This window comes from Pristis pectinata, chromosome 5 (genome assembly GCF_009764475.1).
Source record: "Pristis pectinata isolate sPriPec2 chromosome 5, sPriPec2.1.pri, whole genome shotgun sequence".
Taxonomy (NCBI): Eukaryota; Metazoa; Chordata; class Chondrichthyes; order Rhinopristiformes; family Pristidae; genus Pristis; species Pristis pectinata.
The window spans coordinates 44516862-44539442 of record NC_067409.1 but is presented as its reverse complement, the minus strand read 5'-3'; the positions used below and the strand labels follow the sequence as shown (position 1 = coordinate 44539442).

The following is a 22581-nucleotide window of genomic DNA, read 5'->3' as shown; positions in this document are numbered from 1 at the left end:
TTATGCAAGTAAACCATTGAAATAATAAGCAAAAATTCCAGCGTTCAATTATTCATCTTCAGCTCCTGTCCAATAATCAAAGGAAAGCCATTGGGAAGTGTATGCTGGAGTTGTGTTTGGAATATTGAGGGATTCTGGGCGATAGTGGTGAAAATAGGCTTCAGAAACACTGCAGTTCGAGCAAAGATGAACCTCTGACCAATTCTTCTGTTTCACTGAAATCAGTAGATTTACTCTGCATTCTGTATTGTTTTACCCAGTGCTACCTCAATGCATTGTGCAATGAATTGATTTGTATGAATGGTATGCAAGACAAGTTTTTCACTGTATCTCATTACAAGTGACAATAATAAACCAATTCCAAGATTGCTCAGTGGAAAGAGTGTGGTGTACAGTGAGCTGTAGATTCATTATCATGTGTGTAATCACAGAAGACCAACTTTATTGCAGGATCTTTTTATTGTTTTAGTAAGTGACTTCATATGCAAATTATGTAAATAATTCTGAGTATTAAAGATAAAAAATATATGAATGTCCTGATATTATTTGCAAAGGAGAAAAATTTAATTAAAATGAAACAATTTATTGGCAATGTGAATCATGGAGTAAAATATTACAAGAAACAGAATTGTAACAGAAAGGGAATTACTCAATCTGTCAACAAAATTGTAAAAAAAAGGGAAATTAAACTTTTTGAAAGCACTGTTTGAGCAGGGAGACAGATTGTGGATTTTTGTGGCTTGGCTGAGCAGAAAAATTACAGCAAATTATTTCTGGACAGCAACCTGAAGAAACATTCCATTCTCTTCAGCCTAGTCTGTCTTACCTTGCCCTGTTGATCAGCCTTTATCTCCCACCCTCGAGGAAGCTCCAGCTGTGTATCTGCAAACATGTTCAGGAAAGTCACCAAGTCCCTATTGTGCTGATAACGCTCAAAATTCCGGGCATCCCTGCGGACCTTCAGTATCATGTGCTTCAAACAAGTACTGTTGGTGAACATTCGATAGGCACTCTAAAAATGGAAGAAGCAGCTTGAGCAGGTTGATATAGATTACCCTCAGAGAACAATAACATATCATTGCTGTCAGCTAACTGACAGATCTTGTTCATGATCCATCTGGGCCATATGGTTGCCTAGAAATTGAATTTCACCCTCTTTTGTTTGATGCAGTGAACGCATATTGTGTACAGCACGTGTGCCCAATTAGATCTGCTGCAAAAAATTCATGAAATGAGCAACAGAAAACAACACAGTGGTAGGTTACACATGGAGTCATGAGCTAAAGCATGAGCTGAGTGGTTCCCACTGGAGGCTGCTTGAAAAGCCTGCAGCATTGCTACATTGATCATTGGGCAGAGAGTCAAAGTACTCCCTTCTTTGTAGCCATAGAAAATCAGCTTAAAAGACTGCCTTGAGGGCGAGGGAAAGCATGTGGAAGGGGGAGGCATGGTTATCTCTTTTCTGCCTGGCACCTCATGCGACAGTCCACTACAAACGAATCCCTGCCAAATGGGGTCCCACATCACTGCAAGGTGTGAAATAATAAGGGGGACATAAGTCTTGACACGCAGCTCTGATGTGAGTTGTACAAAATGGCTGCAAGCAGTGAAAGGTCCTCCACTGTTGCATTTTCCATTATCCAGACCATTGGCAACTGAGGCTGGTAGGTTCTGAGTGCAAGACATTGAAGTCCCAGTGCAACCCTTTAATTGATGTCCTATTGACAATCCTTGTGCAAAGTGCTCCTAGTTTCTCTGTGAGTATTTAATGAAAGTCATAGGTTGTACCCAAAAGCCAAAAATTATGCCAGTAATAAAGGAAACATGTGATACACAGTCCTTTATGTTATTAGGTGTGCAAATGATGTTAGGAAAACACTAACTGCACTGAGGTGAAATGCATATGGAATTACCTGAGCCATTTCCCAAAAAGTACAATTTCACCTAACATGTTTCAATCTGGATAAGACTGCTTGCTCAAATGGAGCCAATTTACATTACCATAGAAGCAAATTCAATGAGAAAAGCTACCATACTTGAAATTTAATCAAACACTTTGAATAACTGTTTTATTGCATATCCTTTATCAAACTATTTTATATTCCTCTGACACACAGAACTTTACAGTTTGATGAACAAGAGATTGTTATCAATAAAAGTAATTTATCAAAGGTCAGAAAGACAGCATAGATAGGGAAAAACATGAGATAGAAAGAAATGTGTGAAAAAAAGTCAGTCGGTGCAAAGACCATTAACTAATGCAAATTCAGCAAAAAGAGAGAAATGAAGAAAATTGTATTATACAGGAGTCAGAAAATTAATAAGAACATAAATCACTGGCATCACCTATAGGAAGGAAAGCGAGTTAACTGTTCAGGTCGATGACTTTTCACCAGAACTGGGAACATTTAGAAATACACCAGTTGTAAGTTACTGTTATAGGAGCAAAGGGGAGGAGAGAACCAAAGGCAAAGTCTGTGTTATGGTTGAAAACACGAGAGATTAAATGAAAAGTGCAATGGTGTAAGGCAACAAAAGTTTGGAGGAGATGAAATGCAGAATGATTATCTGAAATAAGTTGCAAAGAATACTGGAAGTCTGGAAATGCTCATTATCTGAAACTGTTGAACTCAATGGTGAGCCTGCGGTCTGTAACTTGTCCAGTTGGAAGATGGGGTGCTGCTCCTCAAACATACATTGAGTTTTGTTGGAACGGTGCAGGACACTGAGAGTGGGAGTGAGAATTAAAATGACTTTTTTTGTAAAGGTCTGCTGTGTGGATTGAAGATGTCTTTTGAGAGAAGAGTAAAGATTCCAGTATGAGCAGCAAAATAACAACAAGCACGCTAATGTAGAGGGAACAATGATGCATATAGTCTGGGCATAGAATGGATGGGATGATGAATTTAGGTTGTAAAGGAAAGGAAAACACAAATTAGATCATACAAGAAAAAAAAGACTAAATTACACCAAAAATAAAGCTTCAGATTATTGTGCACATAATACAGCAAAACGTTCCAAAGTATTTCACAGGACAGTTAATGAACAAAGGTAAACAATAGGTAGATAAAGTGGCGAAGAAGGCGTAGCACGCTTGCCTTCATCAGACAGGGCATTGAGTACACAAGTTGGGACATCATTTTACATCTATATAGAACGTTGATGGGACTGCACCTGGAATATTGAGTGTCGTTCTGGTCACCATACCATAGGAAGGATGTGATTAAGCTAGAGAGGGTGCAGAAAAGATTCACAAGGATGTTGCCAGGACTGGACACTCGAGTTATGAGGAGAGACTAGATAAATTGGGACTGTTTTCCCTGGAGTGAAGGAGGCTGAAGGTTGACCTTATAGAAGCATATAAAATCATGAGGGGCAGAGATAAGGTTACAGTCTTTTGCCCAGGGTAGAGGAGTCTAAAACTAGAGGGCATAGGTTTAAGGTGAGAGAAGAAAGGTTTAAAGGGAACCTGAGACGAAAGCTTTACACACAGAGGATGGTAGGTACTTATAAGTGGTAGAGGCAGGTATAATCATAATATTTAAAAGACATTTAGATTGATTCATGGATAGGAAAGGTTTAGAGAGATATAGACCAAATGCATGCAAATGGACTAACTCAGGAAGGCACCTTGGTTGTCATGGATGAGTTGGACCAAAGGGCCTGTTTCTGTGCTGTATAACTCTATGACTCTATGAAAAATTTGACATTGAGCCAAAAACGAGTTATTAGATTAATGACCAGAAGCTTGGTCAGAGATGAGATAGGTCTTAAGGAGCTTCTGAAGGAGGAAAGAGAAGTAGAAAAGCAGAGGGAGGAGAGGCAATTGCCTAGGTTTAGGTTTGTGGAGAATGATTAAGAGGCCAGAACGGAGGGTTGCTTTGGCTGAAGTTTCCAAAAATAGAGAGGGCAAAGTCATGGAGGAATTTGAAGAATAGGTGAGAAATGCGTAACTGGAAGTCAATGTCGGTTTTCAGGTTGATAGTTAAAAGAGAATTGGTGAGTGTCAGACGTTAGTGACTTCATGTTCTTAGAGGCAAATCAGGAATGTACTGGAATAATCAATTCTTGTGGTAACAAAGGGGAGTTTGAGGGCTTCTTCCACAGGTGAGCTAAGACAGGGTGAAATCAGATTATATAACAATGGTGGAAATAGTCTTAAGAAAAACATGCATATTCTTATCATGGGGTCAAATCTAACACCAAGTTGTGAATGCTCTGACCCAGTTTCAGTCAGTTGCCAGGAAGAGAGATGGAATACATGGGCTACTGAATAGAGTTTATGGTGGAACTGAAGATCAGTTTCTGCTCATCCTGTACAAACCATCAGAGAACTCAGAGGCAGAGCAAAATTCAAAGGAGGCGAGGTAGAGCTTGGTGTTGTAGGCATGCACGTGGAAACTGGCATTTCCAGTTATAAGAAACTGTTAGAAACACAGCTGTGTCAAATAATGTAGAACCATTACATTCAGGTACATACCACTTTGCTGAGTTTCATGTTACTACAGAATACCAAGAATTGGAGGGATTATAAAGGGTACTTACGTTGTTTGAATGCAGCACGGTGAAAAACTCAGGATTGGTGATAAATTTGACAGTTGGAGACTGCAATAACATGTTAATTTTCTGAGAATTAACTGGAGACAAGGAGCCTTCTCGTCTCAGTTCTAGTAAAGAATGTGGAAACACAATATTACTGCTAAAGTACACAAAGTGAAAGAAAATGACTGTACAGGCAGCCCTCACGTTACAGCCGTTTGGGTACGGGAATTCACCCTTAAAGAATTCACAAATATCAACCCAAAAAATTGAGATACAGAATAAAATTCATTCTTACAATATTAATGTAATAAAAGTAAATAAAAACTTTTTTTTCAACTTGTATTTCTTGACACATGCGGAGTTGACATAGCTTTGTGCTATGAAAAATCGCGATACAAACCATTTTGGGTCACCTGTATTCAACAAAGGAGAGTCTATATACCTCTGTTTGTAAAGGCATTGATATTCAATGTCAACAACACCATCCAATTCTTCACTGTTGCAGGGATCACCTTTAAACATAAGCTTGACAATACCAGCTGCATAAAGACTGTGGCTACAAGAACTGGTTGGAGAGTGGGTATTCTTTGGCAAGTGATTTATATCTGACACTCCAAAATTTTTTCACTGGCTAAATGCAGAAGCCAGAAGTGTGATGAAATACATTCCATTTGCCTGAATGAACACAGCTCCAACAACACTGAAGAAGCTTGACAGTATCCAGGGCAAAGCAGTTTACTTTGTTGTTATCCAGTCCACAACCTTAAACATTCAGTCTCTCACTAGCTGAGCACAGTGAGTGCAGTGTACACCATCTACAAAGATGCCCTGTAACAACTTGCCAAGGCTTCTCCAAGCCAAACATGCGAGTTCTGCCGATTAGAAGGGGAAGGGCAGCTGCAGCCTGAGGCCACCACCTCCTACATGTTCCTCTCCAAGTCATCTATTCTGAGTCGGAAATATATCAATGTTGCTTGATAGTTATTGTGTCCAAATCCTAGAACTCTGCCTTATGCCTGAAACCTCTGAGAAATCATGTGGCAAACATTAAAGGGGACACAAAAAAAACTGAATGGTTCCTAGTTTTCTCACTGAGGTTGGATCGGGATTAAGGAGGGAAAAGCATATGGGAGGGAGGGGAAGGAGGAAGGAGCAGGAATATGGAGAGGAGGAACAGCAAAAACCATAATAACATCAATAACAACAATGCCTCTTACTTTTAAAAATACTGTGTTGATAATTCTAGACAGGACAGATGGTTCCTAGTCTAATAGGAAGAAAACATTTAATGATTCAGACCATCACTTTGACCAACCATGTACTTGAAGACTCCAAGTCACGTGTAGTCTTTTGTTTATATTCTGTGAGTTTGTGTTAAAGAAAATCTTGGTGGGAGTGTATCAGGGTGCTTCTGTTCAAACTGATTAAAATTTACTAACCCCAACCTATTATCTAATGAGGTGAAAGGAATAAATAATTTACCTTACAGCACCTTGAAAGTAACTTAACTGCATGGTTCAAGGTGGCCTCCTGTCTCCAGGGCAGCTATGGGTGGACAATAAAGGGATCCTTGCCAGCTGCACTTACATCCCGTAAATTAATAACTAAATTGTTGCAGTTAAAAAAACACTGCATACTGTAAATCTGTAACCATGCTCACAGTGTATCATCTACAAGATGCACTGTGGCAATTTACCAAGGCTTCTTAGTTAGTAAATAAACTATAACTGATACTTTTTTAGGCAGCATGCACTTATTGAAAATCAGAACCAGAAACAAATTGAATAAGATTCACATTCTAGCAAATGAAGTATTTGATGGACCAAGGAATTGCTTCAGATGCCAACATCATGTAATGCTTGGGGCTTTCTTGTGAGCATACATTAAATCTCTCACTGTTCCATGAACTATGCTCTGTGTGTGTGGCACCTTTGCATTGTTTCAGCACTCAAACACAGTCACTTCTACTTATGTTACATGATGTAAAACAGCTCTGAAGAATCTGTACAATGCCAGTGATTGATTCCAACTGCTGCAGTTGAAACTAGTCAGTATTTTCACTACCCCACACGAGGTATTAAGAGGAACAAGCAGCTAACATTTTCTTGTGATGCTTTGATCTTTTTGCTCATTCTGTTCCTAAAGCCTGCAGGTGTACCAGTTGTCTTTCCAATCCAGCACTGTCTTTTGATATTTACATGGCATTACTGATTTCTTCACAGGATCTTGATCTACTTTCATGTATTAATGATTAGGAAAAGCCTTGACAAAATACTGGTTAATTACTTCAAGCGAACAATGAAATTTCACAATAACCACAACAGATGGTCTTGTGTCATTCCATCTATTTGGACATTTTAACTGCAGTAATCATGCCTGAGAGAGTAAGAAATCTGGATGTTATACTTGGAATTGTGTCAAGGGCTTCCAAACAACTGTGTTCAAGGATATATTTGGTAAATATACAAACCTGTGTTTGGTTGTGAAATCTCTGCCATGGCCTCATCTTCTGTTGCAATTGTCCGCTGAATATTCTGATACCTGTTGTCAAACCAGAATGAGAAATGATTTCATTGGAATGCAGAAATAGCTGCACAATGGTGTTATAAAGGAGTGCGGAGAGAAACAGTGTTACTGCCGTCACAGTTTGAAACCAATTAAATCATCGCCATGGCAAACCAGGTTGTGTTATAAATCAAGGCCAACTCAAGTGACCTGAGGCAGTATCTATCATGCACAAGTTATTTCTCCTGCCCTTAACATAGTGTTGTTCAGCCAAGGGTCATGGTCTCCAAACTCTGCAGTTCTGCTTTTGAATCAATTATTAAGAGGTGCACAAGAGCAGCAAATATCGATTCTTCCCTAATTCCCATTTCAATTTTCCAGAAGGTTCTTTGCTTTCTCTTGAAAAGTCCCTTCCATCCTTACTGGTGTTTCAGACCAAGGAGTCAGTTCTCACCAGTCCATGTGAAAATGTGTTGGGATGCCTTCATATTCTACCTGCCAGGCAACATCTTACATACATGACTGAGTTCTGGACTGAACACACACAGGTTGAACAATATTTAAAGTACATTTGGACAGGAACATGGATAGGAAAGGTTTAGTAGAATATGGGCCAAAAGCAGGTAAACGGGACTAGCTTTAGATGGGCATCTTGGTCGCATGGATGAGTTGGTCCAAAGGGCCTGTTTCGGTGCTGTATTACTCTTTGACTTTACGTTATACAGATGTGCAAAGCACTGTTCTTGGGTAATGACATTTAAACATTTATGAAAATTTGCATGCTGAAAAAACAACTTGTAACTATTTAGTACCTTTTATCATACTAAAGTGTCCCAAGATGTTTCATAGGGGCGCTATGAAACAACTTTAGACACCAAGTCACTTAGGTGTGATTTTAATAGCAAGATTTTGAAGAACTGCTGAAAGGAGAAGAGAGATGTAGAAAAGCACAGATAATTTAGAAGTGGAATTCCAGAGCTTGGAGCAATATACACTAAAAAAAAGTTTGTCTTTGGTGTACAATAGACCCCAATGACTCATTTAGCACTCTTTAAATTAAGTCTGACATCACATTGGAATAATATTTCATATGGCATTAAAGTCAAATATTTTGAAATGGTTCCCAGATTCCAATCCCTTCCCAACACCCCACCTAACAAGAATTGTTGCCTCAACCCACTCAATGATCAGGTTGCAACTCAACTCAAGAGTTATACTAAATCCTGCCAAAGCACCTAACATCTGTACAAGAGGACCACTGTACAATCAACAGTATTATAATAAGGGGAAAATAATCACCAATCATAGCGAGAAGCCAAGCTTGAAGGGAGTATAGGTTGGAGTTAAAACTACCATAATATACAATTTATTCTCTGACCTCTGTCAGTGCAACTCCCCGCTGGGAGTATAGATTTGATAAATGTACCCTTTGTGTCATTTTTGATATCTGGGCTACCACTTTCATTTGCTGGAGAATTTGTGCTTGAATGATTTCAGACTGATTAGACAGAGGCTGAGGCACTGGCCAAGTTACTGATTTATTCAGCTCTGTTTCAGCACTAAGCTCTGGTCTTGCATTTCAAAAGTACTGGTTCTGGTACAGAAATACGTTTGTGTGCATGTCATGATCCAAAGAAATGTTATAGACTGGAATATATGCATTTTAAAGAATTGAAGAAGATATTTGAAGGTCCAATTAAAAAAAGTTTTAAATCACCCTGATTTGGATTCAGAAGGGTAAATAATATTTCAGTCCTCATTGCCTTTCACCTTCAGAGACTCGTTCTTAGGTCAACCGCAGGCCTGACCATGAAGGACAAGTGCCATTTTGCAAAAGACCATTAGAATCCCCAGCCTTTTTTCACGTGGATTTTGTCCCCTGACATTGTTCATGAAATAAATTATATCTTGAAGTTATAAAAGAACCGGTAATTTAATTACAATATTACCAAGATATTTAATAATATTTTCACTCCTTGTTTTATTTCCCATAAATTTTTAAACAATACCTCCTCATAATGGAGATGTTGAGAAGTTCTGAAATATGGAGTAAGAAATGTGGTGGGTAAGGAATTGTTGCCTAGAAATTAGACCCACTCATGCTGCTGTTGCCCGTGAAAGTCATTTAAGTCATTAATTGACCTGGGACTATCAGAAAACTTTCCAGACATTTCCAGCCTCAGTTCACTTTAGCACCCCAAACACTTGTCTGGCATGAGATGGTGTTATCCAGTCTGCAGTACGCAATCCTACATTTACATGAATTTTTGCAGCAGATTTAATTGAGCATTAGTGCTGTATACAGCATGTTCTTACTGCACCAAAAGAGGGTGAAATCCAATTTCTAGGGAATCATGGGGCCCAAATGGATCATGAACATGATCTGACGTGCGAAGTGCATTTTCCACTCAGTGTAAAACAGAGAAAACTGCATAGCAAATTGACAATGAAATGTGAATTTAAGGATCCCTGCTGGGAGATCAAAGTTTTGGCCACTGAATGTGCGAGACTCATTTGTCTGTGCTCTACTTCTTTATCCACAGGTATCATGAACAATGGTTGAAGTATCTTGTTATTAAGCACCTCAGTGAAAGCTGCTGTAAGCACTGGCCCCTCATGATCTTGGGTCCAATCAGGGCCTGCTCTTTGATTAGGTCCTGATTATCGTCTGATGGTGGTGTGAAGTATCCAGCTACACAGGAGACTGTCATATCTCTCCACCACCACAATCTCCCACACTGCCCTTTCCCTCTCCTCCATGGAAGCTTTTGATGCTCCTGTACTGTGGCTGCTGTAGAGAGTGTTTCTTTAACAGTTGACTTGCTTCCCATTGGTCAGTACAGCAATGGCAAGGCAGCTACAAGTTCTTCAGGCAGATACCTTCAGGAAATACAGTGTAAATGACAATAAGGATTCTTTTTACACTGGATTTTTCACCAATTTTTAGATTTTTTTGTGGGTCTCCTGATTCGCCCCTAGTGCTACATGCATGGGTAATAGATGCTTGTGCAGCAAACCAAAAAGGGTAAATCAAATTTTTGGCACGCATTTTGACATGTCTCTACCAATGGCAGAGGACCTCATTAATAGTCAGTCCTCAGAAAAGCCTTTACGATGATGATAATATAGAACATAGAACATTACAGCACAGTACAGGCCCTTTGGCCCACGATGTTGTGCTGACCTTTTAACCTACTCTAAGATCAATCTAACCATTGCCTCCCACATACCCCTCCATTTTCTATCATCCATGTGCCTAAGAGTTTCCTTAAATGTCCCTCATGTATCTGCCTCTACCAGCACCCCGACAGTGTGTTCCATGCACCCACCACCCTGTGTGTAAAAAAAAACTTACCGCTGATATCCCCCCTGTACTTTCCTCCAATCACATTAAAATTATGCTCTCTATTGTTAGCCATTTTCCACCCTGGGAAAAAGTCTGGCCGTCCACTTGATCTATGCCTCTTATCATCTTCTACACCTCTATAAGGTCACCTCGCATCCTCCTTCACTCCAAAAAGGAAAGCCCTAGCTCGCTCAACCCATCCTCATAAGACATGCTCTCCAGTCCAGGCAACATCCTGGTAAATCTCCTCTGCACCCTCTCTAAAGCTTCCACATCCTTCCTATAATGAGGCGACCAGAACTGAACACAATATTCTAAGGGTAGTCTAAACAGGGTTTTATAGAGCTGCAACATTACCTCATGGCTCTTGAACTCAATCCCCCGACTAATGAAGGCCAACACTCCATACTCATTCTTAACAACCCTATCAACTTGTGTGGCAACTTTGAGGGATCTATGGACTTGGATCCCAAGATCCCTGTGTCCTTCACACTGCTAAGAATCCTGCCATTAGCCCCATATTCTGCCTTCAAATTTGACCCAAGGTGAATCACTTCACACTTCTCTGAGTTGAACTCCATCTGCCACTCCTCAGCCCAGCTTTGCATCCTATCAATATCCCGTTGTAACCCTCGACAACCTTCTACACTATCCACAACACCACTAACCTTCATGTGATCTGCAGACTTACTAACCCACATTTCCACTTCCTCATCCAAATCATTTATAAAAATCATAAAGAGCAGGGGTCCCAGAACAGATTCCTGCGGAACACTGCTGTTCACCGCCCTCCAGACAGAATATGCTCCATCTACAAGCACCCTCTGCCTTCTATGGGCAAGCCAATTCCAAATCCACACAGCCAAGTTTCCCTGGATCTCATGCCTCCCGACCTTCTGAATGAGCCTATCATGAGGAACCCTATCAAACGCCTTACTAAAGTCCATATACACCACATCCACTGCTCTAACCTCATCAAGGTATTTTGTCATATCCTCAAAGAATTCAATCAGGCTCGTGAGGCATGACTGCCCCTCACAAAGCCATGCTGACTGTCCCTAATCAGATAATGCTTCTCCAAATGCTCATAAATCCTGTCCCTAAGAAACTTTTCCAAAAATTTGCCCACCACAGAAGTAAGACTCACTGGTCTATAAATTCCCAGCATTATTCTCTACTCGCTTTCTTGAACGAAGGGACAACATTTGCCGCCCCCCAAATCATCTGGTACTACTCCTTTGTGAGGACGCAAAGATCATCGCCAAGGGCTCATAAATCTCTTCCCTCACTTCCTGTAGTATCCTGGGATGTACTCCATCTGGCCCCAGTGACTTATCTATCCTAACGTTTTTCAGAAGTTCCAGCACATCCTCCTTCTTAACATCGACATGTTCTAGCTTATCAGCCTGTTTTACACTGTCCTCAAAAATGTCAAGGTCTCTCTCTCTCATAGGTGAATACTGAAGCAAAGTATTCATTAAGGACCTCCCCTACTCCTCCGACTCCAGGCACATGTTTCTTAGTCTATTCCTAATCAGTCCTACCTTCACTCTAGTCATCCTCCTGTTCTTCACATACAAGTAGAACGCCTTGGGGTTTTCCTTAATCCTACTCGCCAAGGCTTTCTCATGCCCCCTTCTACCTCTCCTAAGTCCATTCTTAAGTTCCTTCTGGCTACCTTGTAATTCTCTAGAGCCCTGTCTGATCCTTGCTTCTAAACCTTCAGCAAGCTTCTTTCTTCCTCTTCACTAGATATTCCACAGTTCTTGTCAACCATGATTCCTTCACCCTACCATCCTTTTCCTGCCTCAGTGGGACAAACCTATCCAGAACCCCATCTAAACGATCTCCACATTTCCATTGTGCATTTCCCTGAGTACATCTGCTCCCAATTTACACTCCTAAGTTCCTGCCTAATAGCATCATAATTCCACCCTCCCCCAATTAAATACTTTCCCATACTGTCTGCTCCTATCCCTCTCCTAGGCTAGGGTAAAGGTCAAGGAGTTGTGGTCACTGTCTCCAACTTGGATTTGGACTTTTGAGGTTTGCAGTGAATGAAAAGTGTTGTTCATTACAATTACTCCTCCCCACAGACTTGCTCTCGTATTTGCAGCAATTAACAAACCATTTTACATCAGCACCTTTACTGGAAATCTGGAGCACAATGAAGCACACAGCCTGAACTAGGAAGTGTAACATACAAGAGGTAATCCAATGCATCTATTAAAAGCAAAAAGGTGGGAATAAAGATGGAATTAAGTGACAGATGAAAGGCAACAGAAGAAGAGATTTAAAAATTATTTACATCACTTTTTTTAATCTCCTACAATATTTAAAATCAGAAGAAATGAAATACCACAAATGTAAACATTAACTTATAAAGCCAAAGACGTTATTAGATATTTGAGGACCTAACACTATTATAGGTTTACTGGAACGAGTGATAGAATCATATGGCAGAGAAACAGGTCCTTCAGCCCACCATGCTAACCATCAAGTACCCATTGGTACTAATCCCATTATGGATAAGCTTTAACTCTTAACATCACTTTTGAATGCCTCTATTGTCTAAGTAACTTCAGCTCATTCCTTGTGTTCCAATGTGGACTTTCTTGGCATGATATAAATATAGCAATCTGAGCAGCAACTTCCTGATTTTTACATTTAAATGCACATGGGTTCTTGCCAAAAATTTCTGTTTGATTTACTCTTTAATAACTTTGAACACAATCACTTTGCTGTTATTTTTGGTGTAAAATTTGAGCCATTATTTGCTATTAGTGTTTACACCAAATTAAAAAAAAACACTGAAGTGAATAGAACAGGAGAACACAACAGTTAAAACAGAAGGTGCTAATTAATTTAAGTTTTATAGTGGTCTCACTATATGACGATGTTATCTTTGGGCATCTAATTTCTTACTGTGATTGAAAACAAATGTTGATTCAATTTCTCCTAATGAAAATTAAAAGACAGATTATCATACACTATGCACCTGTGATATCCTGTTATATACTTCCTATCAGCACTGCTTTCTATTGAAGGATAGGAGCAAGGAATTGTCTTTCATATACAGTATCTGTGTTTTCTTTAACTTAACACAGAACATAAGAATTCATCTAAACAACTGACAAGAATAAATCACCATATTTTAAGAAATTGCTTATCCTGTATCTGTCTACTTTTCCAGTCGAATTTTATGCAGCATGACAAATGTTTCCTTGACATTATGCCAATAATTCAGAAAGATTACTTAGCACTCCCTAAACTAAACCAGTCTCACAATGTTCCTTTATTACTTACAGAGAAAAGATGATTGCAACATTAATTTGAAGACTGTAGGTTTTACTGATGTGGTGAATTAAACGTGTGATCTTTGATTGCTGTTGACATAAACATGAGGTATTTTCCTCAACTAGATTTTCCCAGAAATATGAGATGTACTGGAAAATGTGGATTAAAGGCATTTTATTTGCTAATGCCAATTTAATATTTCAAACATGATGAGTAGTTACAAATACACTTAATTGTTTATTAAATAATCTTTGAAAACCAAATTGTTTGAAATATTAGAAACATGAATTCTATGGAAAAAAATTTTGTGTTTATTCTGGATCATTGAGCACTCAAGTAGCCATCTGGGTTAGTTTCAAGGACAGGACATGGCAGTGTTTCTGATGTATTTGTACAGTCTGGAAGTTATACAAATCTCCTGGGGAATTCTAAGACAGACAGTACAAAAAACAGCCTGGATCAGTTGCAATATATGGAGATCAAGATAGTTATTAACGGTCTTTGCAGATAATTCAAAGCAGAAACCCTGGGATGTGAAAGCATGCTCAATGGTACGAGTTAATGGAAGTTTCCACATTGGAGATTAAAGAACTTAAAGATGGAATTCCACTGAGAAGGGAGGAATTCCACAAATTCTAAACAATGATCTGCAATTCAGTAAAGGAAGTGCAAAGTGGAAAATATGAGAACCTTGATGCTTTATGTCTGATTAGATTGCTGAAGAAACAACTCAGCTTCAGAAAGCAAAGAGAAATTGGCCAGATATATAAAGTTATCTATCATGAAGGACGTAATGACAGAGCACCTAGAAAAGAATAATAGGAGAGGGATGAGTCAGCATGGATTTATGAAAGGGAAAACATGCTTGACTAATCTACTGGGGTTCTTTGGGGATGTGACCAGTGGAGTAGAAAAGGGAGATTCAGTGGGTCTGGTTTATTTAGATTTTCAGAAAGCTTTCAGTAAGGTCCCACACAGAAAGTTGATCAAGATGGTTACATGGAATTAAGAGTAATATACTGGTATGGATTGAAAATTGATAGTAGAGGGAAAGTAAAGAGTGGGAACAATCAGATTTTGCTCAGGTTGGTAGCCTGTGAGTAATGGGATACACAAGGATCGGTGCTTAGGCATTAGCTTTTCATAATCAATTAACTATAATTCAAGCAGAGGGGACCAAATGTCATTTTTCCATGTTTGCTAATGATACTAAAACTAGATGCAATTGTGAATACAGAGGAGTATACAGAGAGATTTCAAGAGAACATGGACAAACTGAGTGAGAACATAGCAGATGGAACACAATGTGAAAAATCAAAGTCACCACTTTGGTGCAAAAACAAGAGTATTTTTTAAAATGATACAGATTGGGAAATGTTGATGTTCAACAGATCTGGGTGTCCTTATATATGTCACTGAAAGCTAACACGTGAGTGCAGCAAGCAATTAGAGCAAAAATGATCTGTTGACTATTATTGCAAGAGTATATGAAGAAAGTTGAAAAAAGGTCTTACTACATTCACCTGTGGCCCCTTGGTGAGACCACATCTAAAGTATTGTACTTTTATAGAAGTTTTATAGAACAGTACAGCACAGGAACAGGCCCTTCGGCCCACAATGTTGTGCCGAACTAATTACATTAGTAATAAAATGATCAACTAAACTAATCCCTTCTGCCATATCTTACCATTTCCCTCACATTCATGTGCCTATCCAAGAGCTTCTTGAACACCTCTATTGTATTTGCCTCCACCACCACCCCAGACAACACATTCCAGGCACCCACCACTCTTTGTAAATAAAACCTGCCTCACACATCTCCTTTGAACTTACCCCTATCACCTTAAATGAATGCCCTCTGGTATTGGACATTTCAACCCTGGGGAAAAGATACTGGCTGTCTACTCTGTCTATGCCTCTCATAACCTTATAAACCTCTATCAGATTTCCCCTCAGCCTCCACTGCTCCAGAGAGAACAACCCAAGTTTGTCCAACCTATCCTCGTAGCACATGCCTTCTAGTCCAGACAGCATCTTGGTAAACCTCTTCTGCACCCTCTCCAAAGCCTCGACATCCTTCCTACAATGGGGTGACCAGAACTGAATGCAATACTCCAGATGCAGCCTAACTAAAGTTTTATAATGCTGCAGCATAACTTCCCGACTCTTGACGTCAATGCCTCGACTAATGAAGGCAAGCATGCCATACGCCTTCTTTATCGTGCTATCAACCTGTGTAGCCACTTTCACGGAGCTATGAACTTGGACCCCAAGATCCCTCTGCTCATCAACACTGTTAAGGGTCTTGCCATTAACAGTGGTACTGTCTCTTTACATTTGATCTCCCAAGGTGCACACCACATTTGGGCAGGTTAAACTCCATATGCCTTTTCTCCACCCGTATCTGCAACTGATCGATATCTTGCTGTATCCTTTGCCAGTCTTCTACACTATCCACAACACCACCAATCTCCATATCATCTGCAAATTTACTATCTATGTTTTGATTTAAGAAACCCTCCTGGATGCACCGAACAAATTCTGCCCTGCCTAGGCCTCTTACACTAAGTAGATCCCAGTTTATATTAGGGAAGTTGAAGTCCCCCATGACAACAACCTCATTATTTTACACCTTTCCCTAATCTGCCTGCATATCTGTTTCCTCAATGTCCTGGTGGCTACTAGGAGTTCTGTAGTATAATCCCATCAGAGTGATTGCACCTTTCTTATTTTTGAATTCTCCCCTTATAGACTCAGTGGACGAGCCCTCCATTATGTCACCTCTGAGTGCGGCTGTGATATTAGTAGTGCCCCCTGCCCCCTTTTTACCTCCCTCTCTATCTTTTCTAAAAGATCAAAATCCTGGAACATTAAGCACCCATTCCTGTCCATCTCTCAACCAAGTCTCTGTTATGGCCACAACATCATAGTTCCATGTACTGATCCATGCTCTAAGTTCGTCACCCTCACCCATAATACTCCTAGCATTCAAATACACACACTTCAAACTGTTCGTCCCATCATGTCTATTACTTTGCTCCTGCCTGGTTTTACTGGCCTTGACATCTGCCTTCCTCTCAATCCCTCCACCTTCCGACCTGGTGCTCTGGTTACCATCCCCCTGCCAAACTAGCTTAAACCCTCCCGAGCAGCATAAGCGAACCTCCCGGCCAGGATATTGGTTCCCCTCCAGTTGAGGTGCAACCTGTCCTTCTTGTACAGGTCACCCCTACCCCAGAAGAGGCTCCAATGATCCAAGAACCTGAAACCCTGCCCCTTGCACCAGTTCCTCATCCACTCATTCACCTGTTCTATCATCCTATTCCTGCCCTGAGTAGCACATGGCACCTGGAGTAATCCAGAGATTACTACCTTGAAGGTGCTGCTCTTCAGCCTGTTTCCTAACTCCCTATACTCACTGTGCAGGACCTCCTCCCCCTTTCTACCTATGTCATTGGTGCCAATGTGCACCACAACCTCTGGCTGCTCACCCTATTCCTTGACAATATTCTGCAGCCACTCTGAAACATCCTCAACCCTAGAACCTGGGAGGCAACACACCATCCTGGTACCTCTTTCGCGGCCACAGAATCTTCTGTCTGTCTCCCTAACTATCAAGTCTCCTATCACTATCGGTCTGCCTGATTTGACCCTTCCCTGCTGAGCCAGCTGCAGTGCCACTGACCTGGCTGCTGCTGTGCCCTGATAGGTCATTTCCCCCCCCCCCCGCCCCGCCCCCCCAAGCAGTATCCAAAAGGGTATACTTGTTGCTGAGGGGTAAGGCCACAGGGGAACCCTGCACTGACTGCTTACTCCCCTTACTTCTCCTGGTGGCCACCCACCTATCTGAAGCCTGTACCCTGGGAGTGACCACCTCAGTAAAAAGTCTCATCTATGAGGTCTTCAGCTTCCCGGATAGTCCTGAGTACATCCAACTCCAGCTCCATTTCCTTGACCTGGTCAGTCAGGAGCTGCAGCTGGGTGCACTTCCTGCAGAAGTAGTCATCAGGGAGACTGTGAGGTTCCCTGACATCCCACATCTTACAGGAGGAGCATTCCACTGCCCTAACTGTCATTCTGCCTACACTGAGTCAAGACTAAGGATTTACAGACACAAAGTAAAGGCTTTACCTGTTCTTACCTGTGCCTTCTTACTGAAACCTGTAATTTTTAAGAGCTGCTCACACTCCCTCACCTAGTTCACTTACTTAGCTTCTCTCGCCAAAGCCTCAGTCGCCCCAGCTCTAACACTGACCACTCCAACAACTCTAGCTTCTTTTTATTGTTGCTGCCGATTAGCTAATGAGCCAATTATTACTAACAATATGCACGTGTACCTCTTTAAGGGTCCTGTTCACTGAAAATGAACACCAAGCACAGAGACTCACCTCTTTTAAAAACTCTCACCTCTCTTAATTTTGGTCTCCTTTCCATAGTGAGAGTGTAGAGAGGATTCACCAGATACCTGGGGTGCTGGGTTTGCCATACAGGAAGAAATAAAGTAGACTAGGCCTGTACTTTCTGGAATTTACAAAATTAAAATTTACAAAATTCTTTTAAGGCTCAGCATGGTGGATGCATTTGAATTTAAGAACATAGGAGCAGGAGTAGGCCAAGCCTGCCCCACCATTCAATATGATTACAGCAGATTTGCCCCAGGATTCATCTTTCAAAAATTCCTCTTTAAGTACCTCCAATGATCTGGCTCTGCAGCCCTCCAAAGAAGAGGAATTCCAGAGATTCACCATCCTCTGTGATTGATGTTTGCCTCTGCAATGAGTCTAGGACCAATCTCAGTCAGGAGTCATACACCACACACAAACAGGCCCTTGGCCAACTGGTCCATGCTGACCAAGATTCCAATCTAAGCTAGTTCCATTTGCCCGCATTTGGCCCATGACCCTCTAAAACCTTTCCTATCTGTGTAGCTGTCTAAGTACCTTTTAAATGTCGTTAATGTACCTGCCACAACCACTTCCTCTGGCAGCTCATTCCATATACTGACACCCTCTGGGTGAAAAAGTTGCCCCTCACCGCCCTATTAAATCTCGTCCCCTCTCAATTTAAAACTATGACCTCTAGTATTGATTCCCCAACCCTGGGAAAAAGACTGTGTGCATTGACCTTATCTATACCCCTCATAATTTTATACACCTCCATAAGATCACCCCTCATTCTCCAATGCTTCAATAAGAAAGTCTCACCTGCTCAACCTCTCTCCCTAACTCAGTCCCGAGTCCCGAAACATCCTCGTAAATCTCCTCTGCACTCTTTCCAGCTTAATGGCATCTTTCCTAATGCAGGGTGACCAAAACTAAACACAATATTCCAAAGGTGGCCACCCAACATCTTGTACAACTGCAACATATCATCCCAACTTCTATACTCAATGCCAGCGTCCTTGTATTTGTACTCTCAGGTCCCTCTGTTCTACAACACTACTCCCAGGACCCTACCATTCACTGTGAAAGCTCCACCCTCATTTGTCCTTCCCAAAATGCAACATTGATATAGATGACAAATAGCAATGGTCCTAGCACCTGGGGAACATCACTAGTCACAGGCCTCCAGCCTGAGAAACAACCTTCCACCATCACCCCTGCTTCTACCATCAAGCCAATTGTGTATCCAATTAGTGAGCTCTCCTTGGACCCCATGCGATCTAACAGCCCTACCATGTGGAATCTTATCAAAGGCCTGACTGAAGTCCATATAGGCCACATCTACTGTTCTGCCCTCATTGACCTTCTTGGTTACTTCTTCAAAGAACTCAATCAGATTCATGCGACATGATCTCCCACGCACAAAGCCGTGCTGACTATCCCTAATCAACCTCTGTCTTTCCAAATGCTTTATACCTTATCCCCTTGAATCCCCTCCAGTAGCAGTCTCAGAATAAGAAATAAGCCATTTAAGACTGAGATGAGAAGAAATTTTGTCACTCAGAGAATGGGGACTATGTGGAATTTTCTACCTCACGGGGTTGTGCAGAGACTCAGTCATTGATTTCTGGATATTAAAGCTACTACTAAATGTTCCCAGCCTTTTCAGGCAGTGCACTCCAAATCCTAACTGCTTGCTGCATAAAATGTTTTATCTTCAAGCTGCTTCCGGTTACCTTGACAGTTATTGTAAATCCCTGTTTTTTTTTTTGGTTATTGACCCTTCAGCCTTTGGAAACAGTTTCACTTTATTTACCTTGTATAAACCCTCTTATCAACTCTTCTCAGACTTCACTGCTCTTGTGGAAAATAATCCCAGTTTCTGCAGTCTATCCAGGCAACTACAGCCCATCCTTGCAACCATTCTAGAAAATTATGGCCTTACTAAAGTGCCTTGCCCAGAACTGGCTGTATAGTCAAGTTGACTATACTATTTGACTATAGTCAAGTATAGTCAAATAGTCAAGCTGAGTTGTTACATCCTAGCTTTGGAATCTTTTGGAGTGCGCACCTGCATTTATAAATCTTATACACTTTATTAATTGCTATGTTATCTATCCTGCCACCTTCAAGGACTTGTGCACAAACACCGACTGGCATTTTTGTTCTTTTGTCCTCTCTAGAATTGTAGTGAGGTGATACATTTTAGTATTATCTTATTCTTCATACAAAATTTATCATCTCACTTTTCTGAACTGAATTTCATGTACCACCCGTTCCCTTTAATCCACTGGCCCTTTTGTGTCTTTTTGAAATCCATTATTATCTCCCTCATTGTTTGCTACAATTCCAAGGGAGATCAATCATACAGCAGTGATCTTTTGCAAACATTCTGAATGGTGCTGTGAAGAAATTGGGAAGTTAGTTGCTGTCTTCAAGAAGGTTTGGAGAATGCAGTGTCATACTGCTTCATCCTCATTTAATAATTATATATCACATAAGTCTAAATTTGTTTGACTACGACATTTTGTTAACGTGACGAAGCTTAGGACGATTTAGATTTTCAATGTATTTACTTGTTTAAAATAGCGAATAAAACTTACAAAGTAATTCTGCCGACTAAGTCTGGTGACTTCACTTGAATCCACAAAGGGATGGGCAAAGCCAAGCCAGGGGATCAGGAAAACTCCAGTGGAGGCTTTACCCCACCATGTGTATGTCATGTTGCCATGCACCAATAGCTTCTGCACAACGCCACCTCTGTGACAATATTTCCACTGAGACATTGAAGTTGCTAATCATGAAAAGAGAACTTCTAGTCAATTATTTCTCATAAACAGGACATGTCTCCTGTTTTCATGCTTCTATGCACCTCAGGTGGATTCAATTACATTCCATTTGACGTGCATTGTCTTCAAGCATCTACATCCTACTTGGCAGCAGATAGTGACTCATTTGTAATCCACTGCTGTCCTCTTTCCTTCTCATGCTCTACTGTGAAAGCAAAAGATTGTTATTCAGAGATACTTGGCTGCAGTGTCTGGACAATGTGATTTTGCCGTATAGGAACTGTAGAATCTATCATTCTAATTTATCCTGTAGTATTTTTTCACCTTCTTGTAACTTTTTGAAATACATTAAGTAACAAACCTAAGTGGGCATAGAATTCAAATTCTTGAATGATCTTTGAACAAGATATGTCTTGGTATTGGAGCCCTCACAAAAAATACAGTACCATAGAATAACAGAATGGTAAAAGCCCAGGAATGTCCATTTGACCCATCTTTTCCACACTAACTCTTTACTCGCCTATGAGTACTTTCTCCACAGCCTTGCAAACTTTCCTTCATCGTGTATTATTGCAATTCCCTCTTGAAGGCTACAATGGAACTATTACACTTCACTCAGTGCGTACACTATTACTCTCTCCATTCTGTGAAAGAATTGACTGCCATAACCACCTACACATATGCACACACACAAACAGAATATTCAAAAAAATAATGAACTTTCCAGTCGTATTGCTCTCTTAAAACTAACTCGGAGGAGTGGCCAATGCACCAACTGAATGTGCCACATACCGTCGGTTAAGCTGTTCCATTTGTTGGATGGAGTTGGACCTACGCAAACCATCAAGCGTAGCGGCTGTTGTGGGTCGTTGCCATGTTGTTGTACGGTTTACATGATCCACGTAAAACACTCTCCCATGGCTATCAATTCGTGCTTCCCAGTCTGGAATTTAACAAGACTTATTGTTAGCTTCTAAGTTTGGAAATCAAAGAATTTAAATTTCATGGAGTAACAAAACCAGAATGTCACAAAAATCTGTAATTTTATAGAAGTCAATTTACTGTTGCAAGTGAAGGAGCATTTCTAATGGGAAAGAAACAATTCAAATGATCCAATATTTTCCATTTGTGGTTATTTTAATACAAGTGATCAATGTGTCAATAAAATCTTTCCGACAGTGTTAAAATATGGCTGATTAAAAAAAATGCTATTTTCTAAATGAGGACATATATTAAATAGGGTATCAAATAAAGTCCCATAATCCACAAATGGAGCCAAGAAACTGATTGGAAAAACATTTCCAGCAGCCTTCTTGTGTATTTAGGGTTGATTTAGTCCTTTGCCCCCTTTTTTTGCTACTATGGTGATGTCCTTTAACAGATGTAGCATAGGAGAACTGATCATTATACTGAGAGAGACTGACCAGAACTCCAGGGCATGATCGATAGAAAAAGAACACAATACAACGTTTCAAGAAGGTAACTAATCACCACTTTCTTGAGGATAACTAGGGATGGGCATTAAATGGCGATCTTGTCGATAAGGCCTAAACCCTTGTTAATGAATAACAAAGTACACGTTTAAACTCGTGAATCTCACTCACTCTGCTCTGCATCAAAATGTCCTGAATAAAAACATGCTGGAAAAAAAAATCAGCACTTTAGGGAGCATCTGTGGACAGAGACAGAGTCAACATTTCAAGTTGAAGACCCTTCATCG

At 40.5% G+C, this 22581-nt stretch overlaps 1 protein-coding gene across 1 annotated transcript in view; it reads right to left on the bottom strand.

Annotated features, from left to right (window-relative positions):
* Nucleotides 1–22581, bottom strand: part of LOC127570344 (E3 ubiquitin-protein ligase HECW1-like) — a 315832-nt gene that overhangs the window by 78771 nt on the left and 214480 nt on the right. The window contains 4 exon segments of the mRNA XM_052015802.1: nt 827–1012; nt 4546–4667; nt 7013–7083; nt 21654–21804. Of these exon segments, the coding sequence (XP_051871762.1) occupies nt 827–1012; nt 4546–4667; nt 7013–7083; nt 21654–21804 (530 nt within the window).